General features: G+C 45.9%; 1 protein-coding gene across 9 annotated transcripts in view; it reads left to right on the forward strand.

Moving 5' to 3' along the window:
- Window positions 1-16,679, forward strand: part of RNF17 (ring finger protein 17) — a 227,700-nt gene that overhangs the window by 42,355 nt on the left and 168,666 nt on the right. For all 9 annotated transcript variants that reach the window (XM_039498951.1, XM_039498917.1, XM_039498969.1 and 6 more), the window contains 3 exons: window positions 1,664-1,764; window positions 13,003-13,174; window positions 13,801-13,877. In XM_039498951.1, the coding sequence (XP_039354885.1) occupies window positions 1,664-1,764; window positions 13,003-13,174; window positions 13,801-13,877 (350 nt within the window). The remainder of the gene's footprint in view (window positions 1-1,663; window positions 1,765-13,002; window positions 13,175-13,800; window positions 13,878-16,679) is intronic.

Below are 16,679 nucleotides of genomic sequence, written 5' to 3' on the forward strand. Positions count from 1 at the left end.
AATTTTGGGGGGCGGCAAAAAACCTAGAGCCGGCCCTCACTGAAATATAAAATATTGTGTGAACTTGAGAAGAGCAAAGAATGGCTGAATAGCAAATAGTAGAGTTCACAGTTCATTACTCTTAGAATCATAGAATATTAGGGTTGGAAGAGACCTCAGGAGGTCATCTAGTCCAATCCGCTGCCTGCTCAAAGCAGGACCAACACCAACTAAATCAGTAGTAGGATTCAGACTCAGTTTGCTCATCTGAATCCTACTACTCCGCCACCCATGGAAGGAGGACAAGGTACTAAAAGGTAAGGACCTCATCCCTACCCCAACCCCCCCAGCACAAGGCCCATCAGCAAAATCCCAGGCCTTGTGGGAACCATTCTTTTTAATTGCATTAGAATGCAGCCACAAGCTGTTAATTTTGTAACATTCCATTGTCAAGCCGGGCCTTAAAAATCTCTAAGGATGGAGATTCCACCACCACCCTAGGTAACCCATTCCAGTGCTTCACCACCCTCCTCATGAAATAGTGTTTCCTAATATCCAACCTAGCGTGCTTCCCCCCTCCCCCGGCAACTTGAGACCATTGCTTCTTGTTCTGTCATTTGCCACCACTGAGAACAGCCTAGCTCCATCCTTTTTGGAATATCCCCCCCCCCCTTCAGGTAGTTGAAGGCTGCTAGCAAATCTCCTCTCACTCTTCTCTTCTGCAGACTAAACTCCAGTTCCCTCAGCCTCTCCTCATAAGTCATGTGCCCCAGCCCCCTAATCATTTTCATTGCCCTCCACTGGACTCTCTTCAATTTGTCCACTTTCCTTCTGTAGTGGGGGGGGGACCAAAACTGGACGCAATACTCCAGGTGTGGCCTACCAGTGCCGATTTAGAGGGGAGTAATCAGTTCCCTCGATCTGCTGGCAGTGCTCCTACTAATACAGCCCAATATGCCGTTGGCCTTCTTGGCAACAAGGGCACACTGCTGACCCATATCCAGCTTCTCGTCTACTGTAATCCCCAGGTCCTGTTCTAGACTCTTTGCAAGCTACATTTGGTTTATGGTATTGTGGCTTTTTCTGCAGCTATAACAGCTAGAGATTTACTTTATTTTTTAAAAAATTGAGATTCTGGAGAACAAAATAGTAGCTTCAAAGAGGTGATTGTATAGCATATGGGTGCATACCAGCTATTTCCAAACACTGTTCCCTACACTGGTGTGCCTCTTTTCCTCATCTCTTCCTCCCTATGGGCGTGTCAACAACACAAAAATTGTACCTCTTTAATTATACCAATTATAGTTAAAGCAGTACAATCCCCCTACTGTAGGTGTGGTTACATCAATATAGGTGCTTTATACAGGTTTTAAGGTATTTTATACTGCTATAGCTTCATCCACATTACGGGGGTTGTACTTGTGTGCCTATTTTGGGGGGGAAAGATCATACGCCTAACTGAAATATTGTACCAGTACAGAAACTGTGTATAGATCAGGTCAACAGCTTTAGTTCTTCTAGATTTGTTTATCCTGCAATGTTCTTTGTTGTCACTCTGACTCTGAAATGTTTGTGTGATTCTAATTGTTGCCTCTGACATGTATAAATGACTGTGGCTTATTATTTTGCATAAATAGGATGAATGATTAGGCATTGATTTAGTTATCTTTTAAAAATGAAATAGATGCTGGGATATTTGGAATCCAAAGTGAAGCAGGAAGAAGACAGTATTGTAGACATTATGGATAAAAAGTTTGATAATCTTATTACTGCTCTTCAGTCAAGGTAATGTGACTATTTTTATGTCATGGACAATCCAAACTTGTATTACATTCAAAAAAATAAGTTAGTTAACTGGAAATATTGGTGTCTTTAATGTAGATATTTCATAATATCTTAATTTATTAATCTGTCCAACCATGAACATTTACTCCTGAGGGAATTCTACACCAAAAAAAATTAAATTCTTCACACAATATTTTAAAATTCTGCAACATTCTGCAAATTTGGCAATAAATAAACATGGCTCCTGCATAGCAGTGGGGAGCACAGGCCACTGGCTGCATTGAGGTGGCAGATCATCCTGAAGCCCCCACCTCCAGCGGTACAGGGTCTTGGCAGTGAGGCTGCACCCGACCCTGACACGGTGCAAGGGCCAGGCCTGCCTCAGAAATACCCAGGGTCCTGCTCCTCTGCGTGAGGCGCACTGTGTGGGTGGGCAGGCTCAGCCCAGCAGGATCCAAGTGTGAAGGGTCTTAGTGTGGTGGGGGATCCAGGTGTGGGGTGAGAGGTTTCTCTGTGGGGCAGTCTGGGTGTGGGTGGCTCAATGGGAGACCTGGATGCATGGGCTCGTTGTGGGGTTCCGGGTGCAGGACAGTGGAACTCTGCAGGGGATCCAGGTGAAGATGATTGGGGCTCAGAGGTGGGGTCTGGGTATGGGGGGTTCTGAGAGGGGTCTGGGTGCTGAGGGAGTGGGGCTTAATGGGGTGGGGGTTCCAGGTGCAGCTGGTTGGGACTCAGTTGGGTGGGGGTCAGGGTGTGGGGGATTCATTGGGGGGAGGGGTCCAGGTGTAGAGGGGTAGGGCTTGTCAGGGTGAGGATTTGAAGGGCCTGCTTAACAGCAGAGCCCCAGCTGGTGCCGAGGGGATGCCACATGCCCTGAGTAATTTTGTTTTTCATATGGTCTCTTACATTGGAACTTTCCTGTTCTTGCTAGAGAACTCGGAAGATAGAATGGGACATGTTATCTTAAGAGTGAAACTTAAGCAGCAACTTTCTTAGTCCTCAGTTGAAGTGTGTGGAAATATCCAAGGGCTGGAATGGAGATACTTCTAAGCATGTGCTCAAGGATAGCAAAGAGAATTAAAAAGCATATTTCCAGTAACAAAAGTAGTTCTTTGAATAGTATCCCTATGGGTGCTCCACTCTAGAGATTTTAGGTAGCGGTGTCCATTTGATCTGCACGTGGATAGCTTATAGGCATCAGTTCTCAAGCTCCCCTAGTGTCGCCCATCGGAATACGGGAAGGCAGTCTCCTTCAGCTTCTCTAGCCAGGCATTCTGATCCACCAGATATGCTTGGGGAACAGGAAGCGAGACTAGACAAGGGAGTTTTCACAAGACTAGACAAACATTATTCCAACAACCAACATTTCTTCATTCTTTCCTGATTACGCAGTCATGTCTCCTCCACCAACCCTGGCAGACACCTTCAAACAGTTTCAAGATCTCATTAAGAGAGTAGCAGATTTGTTACGAATTCCACTTGAAGAAGCAAAGGAGTTGCAACACAAGCAGCTCGACATCCTACATCTGCTTGCAACACGTTCCCTATCAATGAGGCCTTGCTGAACCCAGCAAAAACAATATGGCCGAAACTGATTTTTATCTATCCTGGCCACCAATGATTTTTTTGATAAAATGTTTTTTGAGGAAAAAACCTATTTAAAGATAGTTTTAATTAGGATACATTATAGCTCAAAGATATTTCATTATGGAATAGGGATTATAAATTCTAATTCTATAGAATGAGACAATATAGTCATGTAATGTTTAAGAAAAGTTTTGTAAATGAGTTCCAATAGTTCATGGATTAGGGACCCAATCTTACAGGGTTCCAGGGGCTTCTGCATAGATTGTTTAGGTTTAATCTTTCAGTCTACCCAGTGGGACTCAGTGCTCAGTCTAGAAGATACCTTCAAAGAGGCTTGGTTTTGCAGTTCTCAAACGGTGGATTTGTGTCTCCAGAGATAACATGCTTTTTAACAGCAAAAATGTTTTAAAATAAATAATATATAGAAGGTGAGAAATAAGAGACCTCAATCCTATTCTCCCTCTGCAAATTTGTGTAGAGTCAGTCCTTTATTTCTCTCTATAAGTGCAAAGTTTCAAAAAGTTCAATGAATTAGAAGATTGTTAGGGGCGGAATAGATCTGGAAAAGGAGAAGTCTGGAGATAAATGAGAGAAGGGAGGGACAGGCAGTAGAAACAAAAGTGAAACTGTTTGAGCAGCATATTCCAGAAGTCTTGAGGTCTTTCTGAGTGTAGCCTTCATTGATTTTTTTGAGATCTATCATACCATTCCCTCACTAGAAGGGAAAACCTATAATGGCAGCAAGCCGTAAAAGAGACCCAGTTTGGCAGTAATATCCTGTACCTGTGGATAAGAGAGGCATGCATGCAAAATGCAAACAGTGCAACAAAGAAATGCAAGGCCTGGTCACGCAAATGAAACAACATCACGAGAAGTGTTCCTTAGGAGGGAGCTGCGTTGAAGATGATGAAAAGAACATGTCTGAACATGCAGGATTCTTCAGGTTGGTAAACTTTATTTCATACTTCTTAAGGACTGCCTGTCTTCCTTCTGGACTATTCTTGAATTTTAATGTTTGAGCACAAAAGAAAGATAGTTTTACTCTATGGTACTATCATTTTAGATGCAGTTGTGATAAAACCTAAATATCTGAAATAGGAAGATCTTCCTTTTACAATTTCACCTTTAAAGTAGTACTGAGTGTTAGTGAATGCAATGAGTAATACTAAATGAGCAGTATGGTAATAAATAATTAAATAACTGCATTGACTTATTTTGTTTAGGAGAATCCATCCTCAACATACAGGATTCTGAAGACTATCTACCTTCAAGATCACCATCATTTTCTACAGTTTCAGTTATCTGCCAACGATAGTGTTTCAGTCACATCGTGTATGTCACATAGCCGCAGTATATCACCTGTAGTAAAAAGGGGGGGGGAAATCTCCATCATCCAGAAACAACTGTAGATAAGTTTGTGATAAGAACCAACAGATTACAAAAAGAGGTAATTGATGAAAAAATTGCCTGGTTTGTTTATGCAACCAAGTCTCCTTTCCATATGATTGAGAAACCCACACTTCATTAATGTGGCTCAGTCATTAAGACCAGGATACAGTCCACTCAGCGGCGCTATGTCACAGGCAAATTGCTGGATAAAGTGTATGAGAGAGAAATTGAGCAGTGTGCAAAAGATCTAGAGGGTGAAATTGTTAACCTGAGTCTTGATGGGTGGAGCAGTGTCCACAATGATCCTGTTGTATGTGCTTGTGTGACAACAAAAGAAAGGAAAGTCTTCCTCACAGAAATAATTGATACATCAGGAAATGCACACAGAGCAGAATACTTACAAGAAGTAGCAGTAAAAGCTATAACAAATTGTGGAAAAAAATTCAAATGTCTTGTATGCTGCTTGGTCACAAACAATGCTGCAAATGTATCCAAGATGAGAAGAAATTATTTAGAGGAAAGTCCCAAGCTAATAACATACGTCTGCAGTGCTCATTTGATGAACCTCCTAGCCAAAGACTTCAGTGTTCCAGAAATAAAGGCTAACGTTGTTGAAATGGCAAAATATTTCTGTAACAACCACTTTGCAGCAGCTGCTCTGAAAAAAACTGGGAGGAACCAAGCTAATTCGCCCACAAGACATGCGATGGAACTCAGTAGTGGACAGTTTTGATCACTATATGAAGAACTAGCCTAATCTGATGAACAATATTGTGAAAAAACAGATGGCACTGTCACAGCCAAAGTTCTCAACATTGGGTTTAAGAGAAATGTTGAATACCCTGAAGCCTATTTCTGTAGCCTTGAACAAAATGCAGAGAAATAGTTGTTTTATTGCTGATGCTGTTGAAATTTGGAAGGAACTGAGTGAGATCTTAAAAAGAGACACATGCAATGATGGAGTTAAATTACAAGCATTAAAAAAACAAATGGGACAAGCACTATCTCCAGCTCTTTTTCTTGCAGATATTCTCAATGCTTGGTACCAGGGTCAAACCTTAACTACTGAAGAAGGGGAGTTGGCTATGACATGGATATCAGCAATCATCCCTTCATAATGCCAACTAGAATCAACTTCAGAGCTAAGGGTGAACCATTCAAGAAATATACGTTTGCTGATAATCTTTTAAAGAGAATCTCACCAGTGAACTGGTAGAAGTCACTTAAGTGCTTGGATTCACAGACTGTTGAAGTGATAATCTCACTTTTAACAGCAGTAGCTTCTTCTGCTGGTGTAGAAATAATATTTTCTTCCTTTGGACTAATTCATTCCAAATTAAGAAATCATTTGGGACCTGAAAAGGCAGGAAAGCTTGTTTTTTCTTTTCCAGATTATGAACAAACAGGAAAATGAAGGTGAAGGTGACTGAGTTAGCTGCAGAAGCCAATATTTTAAGTTTCTCATGTTGACCTGACAGTCAATTTTAATTTTTGTTTTTTTTTAAATATTTCATTAAATAACCAACCAATCATTCATTTTCCGATATAGCTGTAAAACTAATCTGAAAAGTTTTTTCAAAATAAATCACTTTAAAATGTATAGTGTGTACCTTCTAAAAATGAAACCTACATCTATCTCTGAGTTTTGAAGAATATGTATTAAGGTTATAACAACCAACAAGAATTCACTTCTTTTATGTAGAAATCCGTGATTAAATAGTCTTCCTGACTAGTGATTTAAATCAAATCCGCCCTCATGGTGGTCATGGCAGCCTTCCCACGGAAGCAACAGGTGCAAGTATTCCCGTACCTAGACAACTGGCTAATCAAGGCCCAATCTTGGGCCCAAGTGAGGACCACTAGAGGCTGCTGCGCATGACATTCCTCAGGCTTGGCCTCATTCTGAACATGGCAAAGCCAACCATAACCCCCACTCAAAGAATAGAGTTCCTCAGAGCCCTCCTAGACTCTGCTCTCGCCAGGGCTTTTCTTCCGGAATCTTGTTTCCTCACCATGAGTACCATTATGGAGGATTTCAAAAGATTCCCGACCACTATGGCATGGAATTGCCTAATACTGCTCAGGCACATGACTGCTTGCATGTATGTGGTACAGCATTTCAGTCTGTGACTCCATCCCTTTCACACTCATTCCTCAGGTCCACGAGTCCTTCTGGTGGTGGCTCAACCCACAAACAGTATGTGCAGGAATACCCTTCTCCAGACCTCAGCCATCGCTGTCACTAGTCATAGATGCATTGGTGATGGGCTGGGGAGCGCACCTAGGCAGACTCAGAACTCAAGGTCTCTGGTCCCAGGCAGAATCTTCACTGCCAGATGTTTGAAACCCATCTACAGGGTCGATGTATATACATTATTGACAGACAATACCACAGTAATGGTCTATATAAGCAGACAGGGTGGTGCTCACTCTTCTACCCCATGTCAAGAAGCCCTCAAGCTGTGGGACTTCTGCATCACTCACTTGATACACTTGTAGGCATCTTATCTTCTGGGCTCACAGAACGAACTGGCCGATAACCTAAGTAGGTCCTTTCACAGCCATGAGTGGTCTCTCCACCCAGATGTCCTGATCAACATTTTTTAACGGTGGGGATCTCCCCAGATAGACCTGTTCATGACACGGCACAACAGGAAGTGTGAGCAATTCTGCTCCTTCCTGAATATCAGCCCAGGCTCGCTCGTGGACCCATTTCTCCTTTTGTGGAAGGGGCAGCTGCTGTATGTATTCCTGCCTTTCCCACTCATCCACAAAGTCCTCTTTAAGGTCTGATGAGAGAAAGCATCACTAATCTTGATAGCACCAGCATGGCCCCATCAGCACTGGTTCACTACGCTTCTAGACCTGCCAGTGGACATGCCTATAACTCTTTCCCTGGTTCCGGACTTGATCACGCAGGACCACAGCCGCCTCCAGCACCCCAGTCTAGAGTCTCTCCACTTCACAGCATGGAAACTCCATGGCTGAACCTGTTAGTGCTTGCATGCTCTGACTCAGCGAGGTAGTCCTTGGCAGCAGAAACCCTTCCACTTGCGCCACTTATCTGGCTAAGTGGAAGAGATTTTCAATTTGGTCTCTACAGAAGGACACTCCTCTGTTGCATTGAAACAGCAGGGGCTGGCAGTATCATCAATAAAGGTGCACCTGGCCACTATTTCGGCCTTCCATCCTGGCTCAGCTGGTCGGTCAGTATTCGGTAACCCTATGGGTGGCTGCTTCCTCAAGAGGCTAGATAGACTGTACCCTCAAGTAAGACAGCCTATTCCCCAGTGGGATCTCAGTCTGGTGCTTTCAAGGTTGATGGGCCCTCCCTTTGAGCCCCTAGCAACATGCTCTTGCCTTTATCTTTCTTGGAAGGTGGCATTCCTAGTGGCTATAATTTCGGCTAGGAGGGTGTCTGAGCTCAAGGCCCTGACATCCAAGCACTCTTACTCTGTAGCTCAGTGGTTTGAGCATTGGCCTGCTAAACCCAGGGTTGTGAGTTCAATCCTTGAGGAGGCCACTTAGGGATCTGGGGCAAAAAATTGGTCCTGCTAGTGAAGGCAGGGGACTGGACTCGATGACCTTTCAAGGTCCCTTCCAGTTCTAGGAGATTGGTATATCTCCAATTATTACTTAAAATTATTACTATTACTGTGTTTTATAAAGACAGGGTACAGTTGTGGTCGCATCCAGCTTTCCTCCCAAAGGTGGTTTCACAGTTTCGTGCAAATCAGGACATTTTTCTTTGTGTTCTTCTCTAAGCAACATGCCAATGACTGAGAACACATGCTCCATTCCCTGGATGTCAGACGGGCATTAGCCTTCTACATTGAATGGATTAAGCCATTTTGAAAATCGACACAGCTCTTTATTGCGATTGCTGAGTATGAAAGGGCTTCCTGTGTTGCTCTAAAGGATCTCCTTTTGGATCTCGGCTTATATCAAGGTGTGCTATGACCTAGGAAAGATACCGGCACCAACAGCACACTCCACAAGACCACAAACTTCATCGGCAGCATTCTTTGCTCAGGTTCCTATTTAAGACATCTTCAGGGCGGCGACATGGTAGTCTAGTCACACTTTTATGTTGCACTACGCTGTCACACAGCAGGCTAGAGACGATGCTGCATTTGGCAGAGTGACAGTTCAATCTGTGACTCTCTGTGAATTCCGACCCCTCCTCCTAGGGACTGCTTGGAAGTCACCTACTTGGAATCAACATGAGCAGTCACTTGAAAAAATGGTTCTTCTTCGAGTGATTGCTCCTATGCATTCCATGTAGGTGTGCGCGCCGCGTGTGCACGGCTCTCCGGAACATTTTTACCCTAGCAACTCCGGCGGGCCGGCTGGGCGCCCCCTGGAGTGGCGCCGCTATGGCGCCTGTTATATACCCCAGCTGGCCCGTCCGCTCCTCAGTTCCTTCTTACCGCCCGTGACGGCCAGTTGGAACAGTGGAGTGCTTCGTTACCTCCACAGCCCTAGCGTTTCTCTGTTCTTTAGACATAGTTCGTTAACTTAGTTTAGTTTAGTTACTGTTTAATTGATTAAGTTTAGTTAGTTGTAGTCTTAGTAGGGAATTAGAGGGATTAACCCCTCTTCTTCCTCAACCGGTGCGGGCTTATGCCCAGGGCACCGGGATTCAAGCCCTGTGCGGCTTGCCAGCGGCATATGCCCGTGGGTGACCCGCACGACTCCTGTCTGCGCTGCCTCGGGGAGTCTCACAGAACTGATAAGTGCCCGATCTGTGCAGCATTCAAGCCCCGAACGAGGAAGGAGCGGGACTCTCGATTAAAGCAGCTCCTCATGGAGGCTTCACTCCAGCCTCCCGCGCCGACCCCACCGGCGCCGAAGTCATCCTCGGCATGCAGCGCACCGGCGGCACCGAGCCGCCCCGGTACCGAGGCTTCTCGACACCCGGCACCGACATCCCGGCACCGCTCCCTCTCCCCAACGAGGAAGCTCAAGACGCCGAAGACGGCCTCGAAACATCCTCCGAGGCCGTTAGCCCAGCCACCTCCGATACAGACAGTTCAGGCTGTGGCAGTGCACAAACCGTGCATGGTGCTGCCGACTCCGGCACCCCAGAGGCCGTCGAGTCCGGCACCACCCTGCTCCCCGGTACCAGCCGAGGTTGAGCTGCAGCTCCCGTCCACGCCTGAGGCGTTTGAGACGGCGAGAGAGCTTATCGAGCTCTCAAAGGCTCCGAGCCTCCGGCCCCCAGCACCGCCGGTGCGGGCTGTCCAGTCGGTGGGCAAGCCGGCAATGATACGGCCCCCAACCTCCAACAGACGGGATGGACGGCGCTCCAAATCTCGGACCCGGTCCCGATCTCGGAGACTGTCACCACCACGCCGATCCCGATCCCGGCGCCGATCACCGTCGCAGTGCCGCTCCCCGTCCCGGCGCCGGTCGCAGTCCCGGTACCGTTCAGCATCCCGGCGCTGTTCCCGCTCTCGATCGCGGTCACCGAGTCGCCGGCACCGCTCTCGATCGCGGTCACCGAGTTGCTGGCACTGCAGGAGATCCGGCTCCAGGGCCCATTCTCGGCACCGAGACTCCCGGAGCCGCTCCCGACGCCGTCGGTCACTGTCACGGTCGAGCTCCCGGCACCGTCGGTCGAGCTCCCGGCACCGCAGCGCACGCCGGTCCCGCTCTCCGATCCGGTACCGCGATGACCAGCACCGAGCCTCAGCACCGCTCAGAGTCCTGCCACCGGCATCGGAGGCACACTCGGGTGTCACCTCAGCTCCACCCTGGCCCTCTCGTCAACCCTCGATCGCTTCTCCCGAGGGCAGTGGTGCTGACTTTGGAGCCGAGTCCCAAGGCTGGGAGCATGGACCCCATCAGTGGGGATTTTGGGTTCCCTGGGACTACCATGACCCTCGAGCGCTTCCCTTTCCCCCGAGGCCGGTGGGAGTTCAGCGTCGGGAGCCAGAGGCCACAGTCAGCAGGTCGCCCCCATCACCGACGGGAGAGACCACATTGCCACAGGATCCGACTCAAGATCCAGGCTCCGTGGCGGCTGAGCACCCGTTGGAGGAGCAGGCCCCTGACGAGGTACTCCCAGGTCGGTCCTCGTCATCTTCTCCGGACGAGGCAGTGGCAGGGGCATCCACGACCGACCCCCCCCCGCCTATTGATTTACAGGCACACCAGGACCTTCTCCGCCGAGTGGCGAAGGCCATTAACCTGCCCGTCGAGGAGGTCCCGGAGGACGAGGACCCAGTGACTAATGTCATTGGAGCGGAGGCCCCGATGCGGGTGGCCCTGCCCTTTATCCGGACGATACAGCGTAACAGCACTACCATCTGGCAGTCGCCGTCGTCGGTCCCCCCCACGGCACGTGGGGTGGAGAGGAAGTACTCTGTCCCGCCCAAGGGGTACGAGTATTTGTACATGCACCCAACTCCGGATTCTCTGGTGGTCCAGTCGGTAAACGACCGGGAGCGGCATGGACAGCCTGCGGCAGCGCCGAAATCTAAGGAGGCACGGCACATGGACCTGTTGGGGCGCAAGGTCTATTCAGCGGGTGGTCTTCAGCTCCGAATCGCAAACCAGATGGCGCTGCTTTCCCGGTACACCTTTGACATCTTGGTGTCCCTGGGGAAGTTTTCGGAGCTGACCCCGCCAGCCTCACGCCAAGAGTTCTCTACACTCTTGGAAGAGGGCAGGAAAGCCTCCCGGTCCTTAATTCAGGCCACCCTGGACTCCGCTGACTCGGGAGCCAGAACCGTGGCCTCCGGGGTGACAATGAGGCGCATTTCGTGGCTGCAGTCCTCCACCTTGCCGCCTGAGGTGCAGTACACCCTCCAGGACCTCCCTTTTGACACCCAGGGTCTCTTCTCAGACAAGACTGACTCTAGAATCCAGACCCTGAAGGATGGCCGGATTGCCATTCGGACTCTGGGCATGCACACGCCAGCTACCCAGAGAAGGTCATTCCGTCAGCAGCCCTACCGGCCCTTTACCCAGGCCAGGTCAAGGCCTTTTAACAGTCGACGTACAGCGTTACACCGCCGCAAGCCGTCGGGGAGCAGGCGTAACCAGGCCCAGGGCTCTTCCAAGGCCCCTCAAGGTCCCAAACAGGCCTTTTGATGGGACGCCCGGGGACGGCCCATCAGTCTCACTCCAGGATCCTACCCCGTTATTTTCCAACCGTCTTTCCCACTTGCTCATGTCTATTCTAAGACCCACCCGCCTATCCTCTGTTGGAGTACGCAGCAAAAAGGAACTCTAGAGGCAGCAGGTCGGCAGGAACTTATATACACTGCCATAAAGGCATGACTCTACGGGCTCCATAGCCCCTAGACTTGCACACACACCTGCTTGGAATGGACATGAGCAACACATCTCAAAGAACAACAGTTACGAAAGGTAGGTAACTGTTTTTTCCCACTTCCATAGCCTTCCTCAAGAATGTTCCAATCACAGAAATATGCAAAGAAGTGCCTTGGACAACTGCTCATACATTGACTGAACATTATGCAGTCTCACACGACTCAGCGTCTGATGCCATATTTGTCTCCTCTGTCTTAGCCTCAATATTAGACTCAACTCTGAGGCCCCATCCCTCCATTAGGAGTACTGCTGTCAGAGTCATTTTGAGTGGAGCACCCACAGGGACATTACTGAAAGAAGAAAGGGTTACTCACCTTGTGTAGTAACTGTGGTTCTTCGAGATGGGTGATCCTATGGTGCTCCACTTTCCATACTCCTCCCCTCTGCTTCAGGGCACTTAACAATGAGCCCTGAGGTAGAGAGAGAACTGAGTGCATTTCACTCATACAGCACTATATAGCCCTGGGGCAGAGAACGAGACGGGGAGAGCACATGTGCAGGCGGAATGGGCACTGCTTCCTAAAAATCTCTGATCTGAGGTGCAGGGACGTGAATACAACTAGAGTTGAGCTCCCATAGGCAAGCACATCTCGAAGACCCACACTTGCTGTACAAGGCGAGTAAGTCTTTCCTCCTTTTTTGTTTAAATGTTTTTCTCCAGAGATAGCCCCTGCTAAACAAATAACTCTTTTTAATGATTTTACTGTAGTTGACATTAATTCACTCAATTTAACATCTGGCTTCATTCTGCTGATGCTGGCATGCTAGGAAAATCCAACTCCAGTGTGAAAGTATCATCTTTATTTGTGGCAGGGTTGCGACACAATTATGTTTACAGCTTTAGTTCAGTCTGTACTATTGCAAATACTTAGGGATTACTAGATTCTGAAAATAATCTTTCATTTTGTGTTTCTAATATAGGAAAAGGAAGTTGCATGCAGAATTAGTGAAGAACACAGATAATTATGTAGCCAACATCATAAAGGCTAAGCAGTGCATTGAAGAGAAGAGAAACAACTTGAATGGCGCCATGAGGCTAGCAAAGGAGTTAAAAATTACACCTTCATTAAGAACCTGTTGTGATTTAAATCAGGTAGTTAAATTAATCCACTGTAAAATCTTCTTTGAATGGATTTGCCAAACTCAGTTTTTACATTTACTCTTCTGGCTGAAAGTTTTAAGCTGTTACTGTGATCCATCTTCCTGTTCGTTAATATTTCAAGATTCACTTTGTTACAGTAAAACTTTTTTATATATTTTTTTTTCAGACTTCTGAACTTGATTCTTTAAATCATGTCTCATTATGGCGTTGGAGTTTGTATGTGGTTCATTTAAGTTCCACATTATCTTTAGACTTCGTTGACTCTGATCTCCCAATATTGTGCAACCAATTTATTTTTCCTAATCTGGAGGCCAGTGGTATAACCCAAATAGTATTTTTTAATTCTTGCAGCCAGGGCTTTGTATCCACACAGATTCAACTATGGACCTCTCCTCCATTCTATCAGGTGCCTGTTTAGGTTAGCCAGGCTTAAATTAAGTTGCTTGCTCACTGTTCTGGTTCAGAATAAAATTAGTTATTTCTTAAATTTTATGTTCAAGTGAAGTGTCTTGTGCTGATTGTCCAATACTGGAGACCGTTATCCCCTGATATGAGATCTGTTCATGTATCTGATGTTTATGTAATAGAAAATTAAATTGCTCTTTTTTTAATTTGAGGTTATTCATAACTTAAAGTTGACAGTTGAGGGTGAACTCTCAAGAGTGGATACTTTGAAGGAAAGAACATCTCTAAGGTAAATTATTCAAGCCTGAGTTACAGTAGAAGGTAAAAACTGTGACAAAATGGTATTTATGCATCTAAAGTAGTAAACTGATACTCTTATTAAAAATAAGTTTAATACAAATTAATATAATCAGAAATAGAAGAAATGGACTTGTCTTGAGTAATTTGTGTGATAGATACAAAAAATGCCCAATAGCACTAGTTTGAATCATGCTTCTGAAATAAGCAAATAGAAAAGTACATGTGAAATCGATATATTAAAACCCTGTGAAATTGACGTTACTGTTCTGTAAACACAAGTGTGTGCATTTCAAAAGATATTAGCAAACTTTCACCATGTGTAAAGCATAAATAATAGGGCTGTCAAGTGATTAAAAAAATTAATTGCCATTAATTGCACTGCTAAACAATAAAAGAATACCATTATTTAATTATTTTTGATGTTTTCTTCATTTTCAAATACATTGATTTCAATTACAACACAGAATACAAAGAGTATGGTGCTTACTTTATATTTACTTTTGATTACGAATATTTGCACTGTAAAAAAATAGTATTTTTCAATTCACCTAATACAAGTACTGTAGTACAATCTCTTTATCATGAAAGTTGAGCTTACAAAGTATAGAATTATGTACCAAAAAAACTGCATTCAAAAATAAAACAATCTAAAATTTTAGAGCCTGCAGGTCCACTCAGTCCTACTTCTTGTACAGCCAATCGCTCAGACAAACAAGTTTGTTTACATTTGCAGGAGATAATGCAGCTGCTGCTTTACAATGTCACCTGAAAGTGAGAACAGGCATTCTGATAGCACTGTTGTAGCTGGTGTCACAAGGTATTTACATGCCAGATGTGCTAAAGATTCATATGTCCCTTCATGATTCAACCACCATTCCAGGAGACATGCATCCATGCTGACAACGGGTTCTGCTCAATAACAATCCAAAGTAGTGTGACCGACACATGTTCATTTTCATTATCTGCGTCATATGCCACCAGCAGAAGGTTGATTTTCTTTTTTGGTGGTTTGGGTTCTGTAGTTTCCACATAGAATCATATATTATCAGGGTTAGAAGGGACCTCAGGAGGTCATCTAGTCCAACCCCCTGCTCAAAGCAGGACCAATCCCCAACTAAATCATCCCAGCCAGGGCTTTGTCAAGCCTGACCTTAAAAACCTCTAAGGAAGGACATTCCACCACCTCCCTAGGTAACCCATTCCAGTGCTTCACCACCCTCCTAGTGAAAAAGTTTTTCCTAATATCCAACCTAAACCTCCCCCACTGCAACTTGAGACCATTACTCCTTGATCTGTCATCAGGTACCACTGAGAACAGTCTAGATCTATCCTCTTTGGAACCCCCTTGTGGGGTTACATCATCCCTATGCTGCCTTGGTGGAAAGTTACAGCAGCAGGACAACAAGAATAGAGGAGTTAGATAAAGTTGTTATGAGAAAGTTGAGAGCTAGCCTGTGGGAGACAGACGCCAGGTGGCCTAGCTGGGATCGGTTTCAAGGTGATAAACAAGTCCATAATCAGATGGATTGCATGGGAAATGGGAAACCAGTAAGCAAAGGGCCATGCATGTGAAAAGTGTGTGTATCAGACAAAGAACCAATCAGCAGCAATGTGATGTTGGTGTGTCTGACGTTTGCTAATATGGAGAAGCCTATATAATATGATGCATTGTACTTAATAAATTATTCAGCTTGCAATCATATTGGTTGTTGTGCTTTATCCGGCCCGCATGCAACGCAACACCCCCTTTCAGGTAGTTGAAAGCAGCTATCAAATCCCCCCTCCTTCTTCTCTTCTGCAGACTAAACAATCCCAGTTCCCTCAGCCTCTCCTCATAAGTCATGTGCTCCAGCCCCCTAATCATTTTTGTTGCCCTCCTCTGGACTCTTTCCAATTTTTCCATATCCTTCTTGTAGAGTGGGGCCCAAAACTGGACACAGTACTCCAGATGAGGCCTCACCAATGTCAGATAGAGGGGAATGATCATGTCCCTCGATCTGCTGGCAATGCCCCTACTTATACAGCCCAAAATGCCCTTAGCCTTCTTGGCAACAAGGGCACACTGTTGACTCATATCCAGCTTCTCGTCCGCTGTAACCCCTAGGTCCTTTTCTGCAGAACTGCTTCCTAGCCATTCGGTTCTTAGTCTGTAACAGTGCATTGGATTCTTCCGTCTTAGAACATAAGAACAGCTGTACCGGGTCAGACCAAAGGTCCATCTAGCCCAGTATCTGTCTACCGACAGTGGCCAATGCCAGGTGCCCCAGAGGGAGTGAACCTAACAGGCAATGATCAAGTGATCTCTCTCTCCTGCCATCCATCTCCATCCTCTGATGAACAGAGGCTAGAGACACCATTCTTTACCCATCCTGGCTAATAGCCATTTATGGACTTAACCACCATGGACTCTGCACTTGTCCTTGTTGAACCTCGTCAGGTTTCATCGGAGTGTTGCTCTTTTAAGACTTCTGAAAGCATGCTCCACACCTCATCCCTCTCAGATTTTGGAAGGCACTTCAGATTCCTAAACCTTGGATCGAGTGCTGTAGCTATCTTTAGAAATCTCACATTGATACCTTCTTTGTGTGTTGTCAATCTGCAGTGACAGTTTTCTTAAAATGAACAACATGTGCTGGGTCATTATCCGCGACTGCTATAACATGAAATATATGGCAGAATATGGGTAAAACAGAGCAGGGGATATACAATTATCCCACAAGGAGGGCAGTCACAAATGTAATTAACGCATTATTTTTTTAACGAGCGTCATCAGCACGGAAGCATGTCCTCT

This window comes from Mauremys reevesii, linkage group 1 (genome assembly GCF_016161935.1).
Source record: "Mauremys reevesii isolate NIE-2019 linkage group 1, ASM1616193v1, whole genome shotgun sequence".
Taxonomy (NCBI): Eukaryota; Metazoa; Chordata; order Testudines; family Geoemydidae; genus Mauremys; species Mauremys reevesii.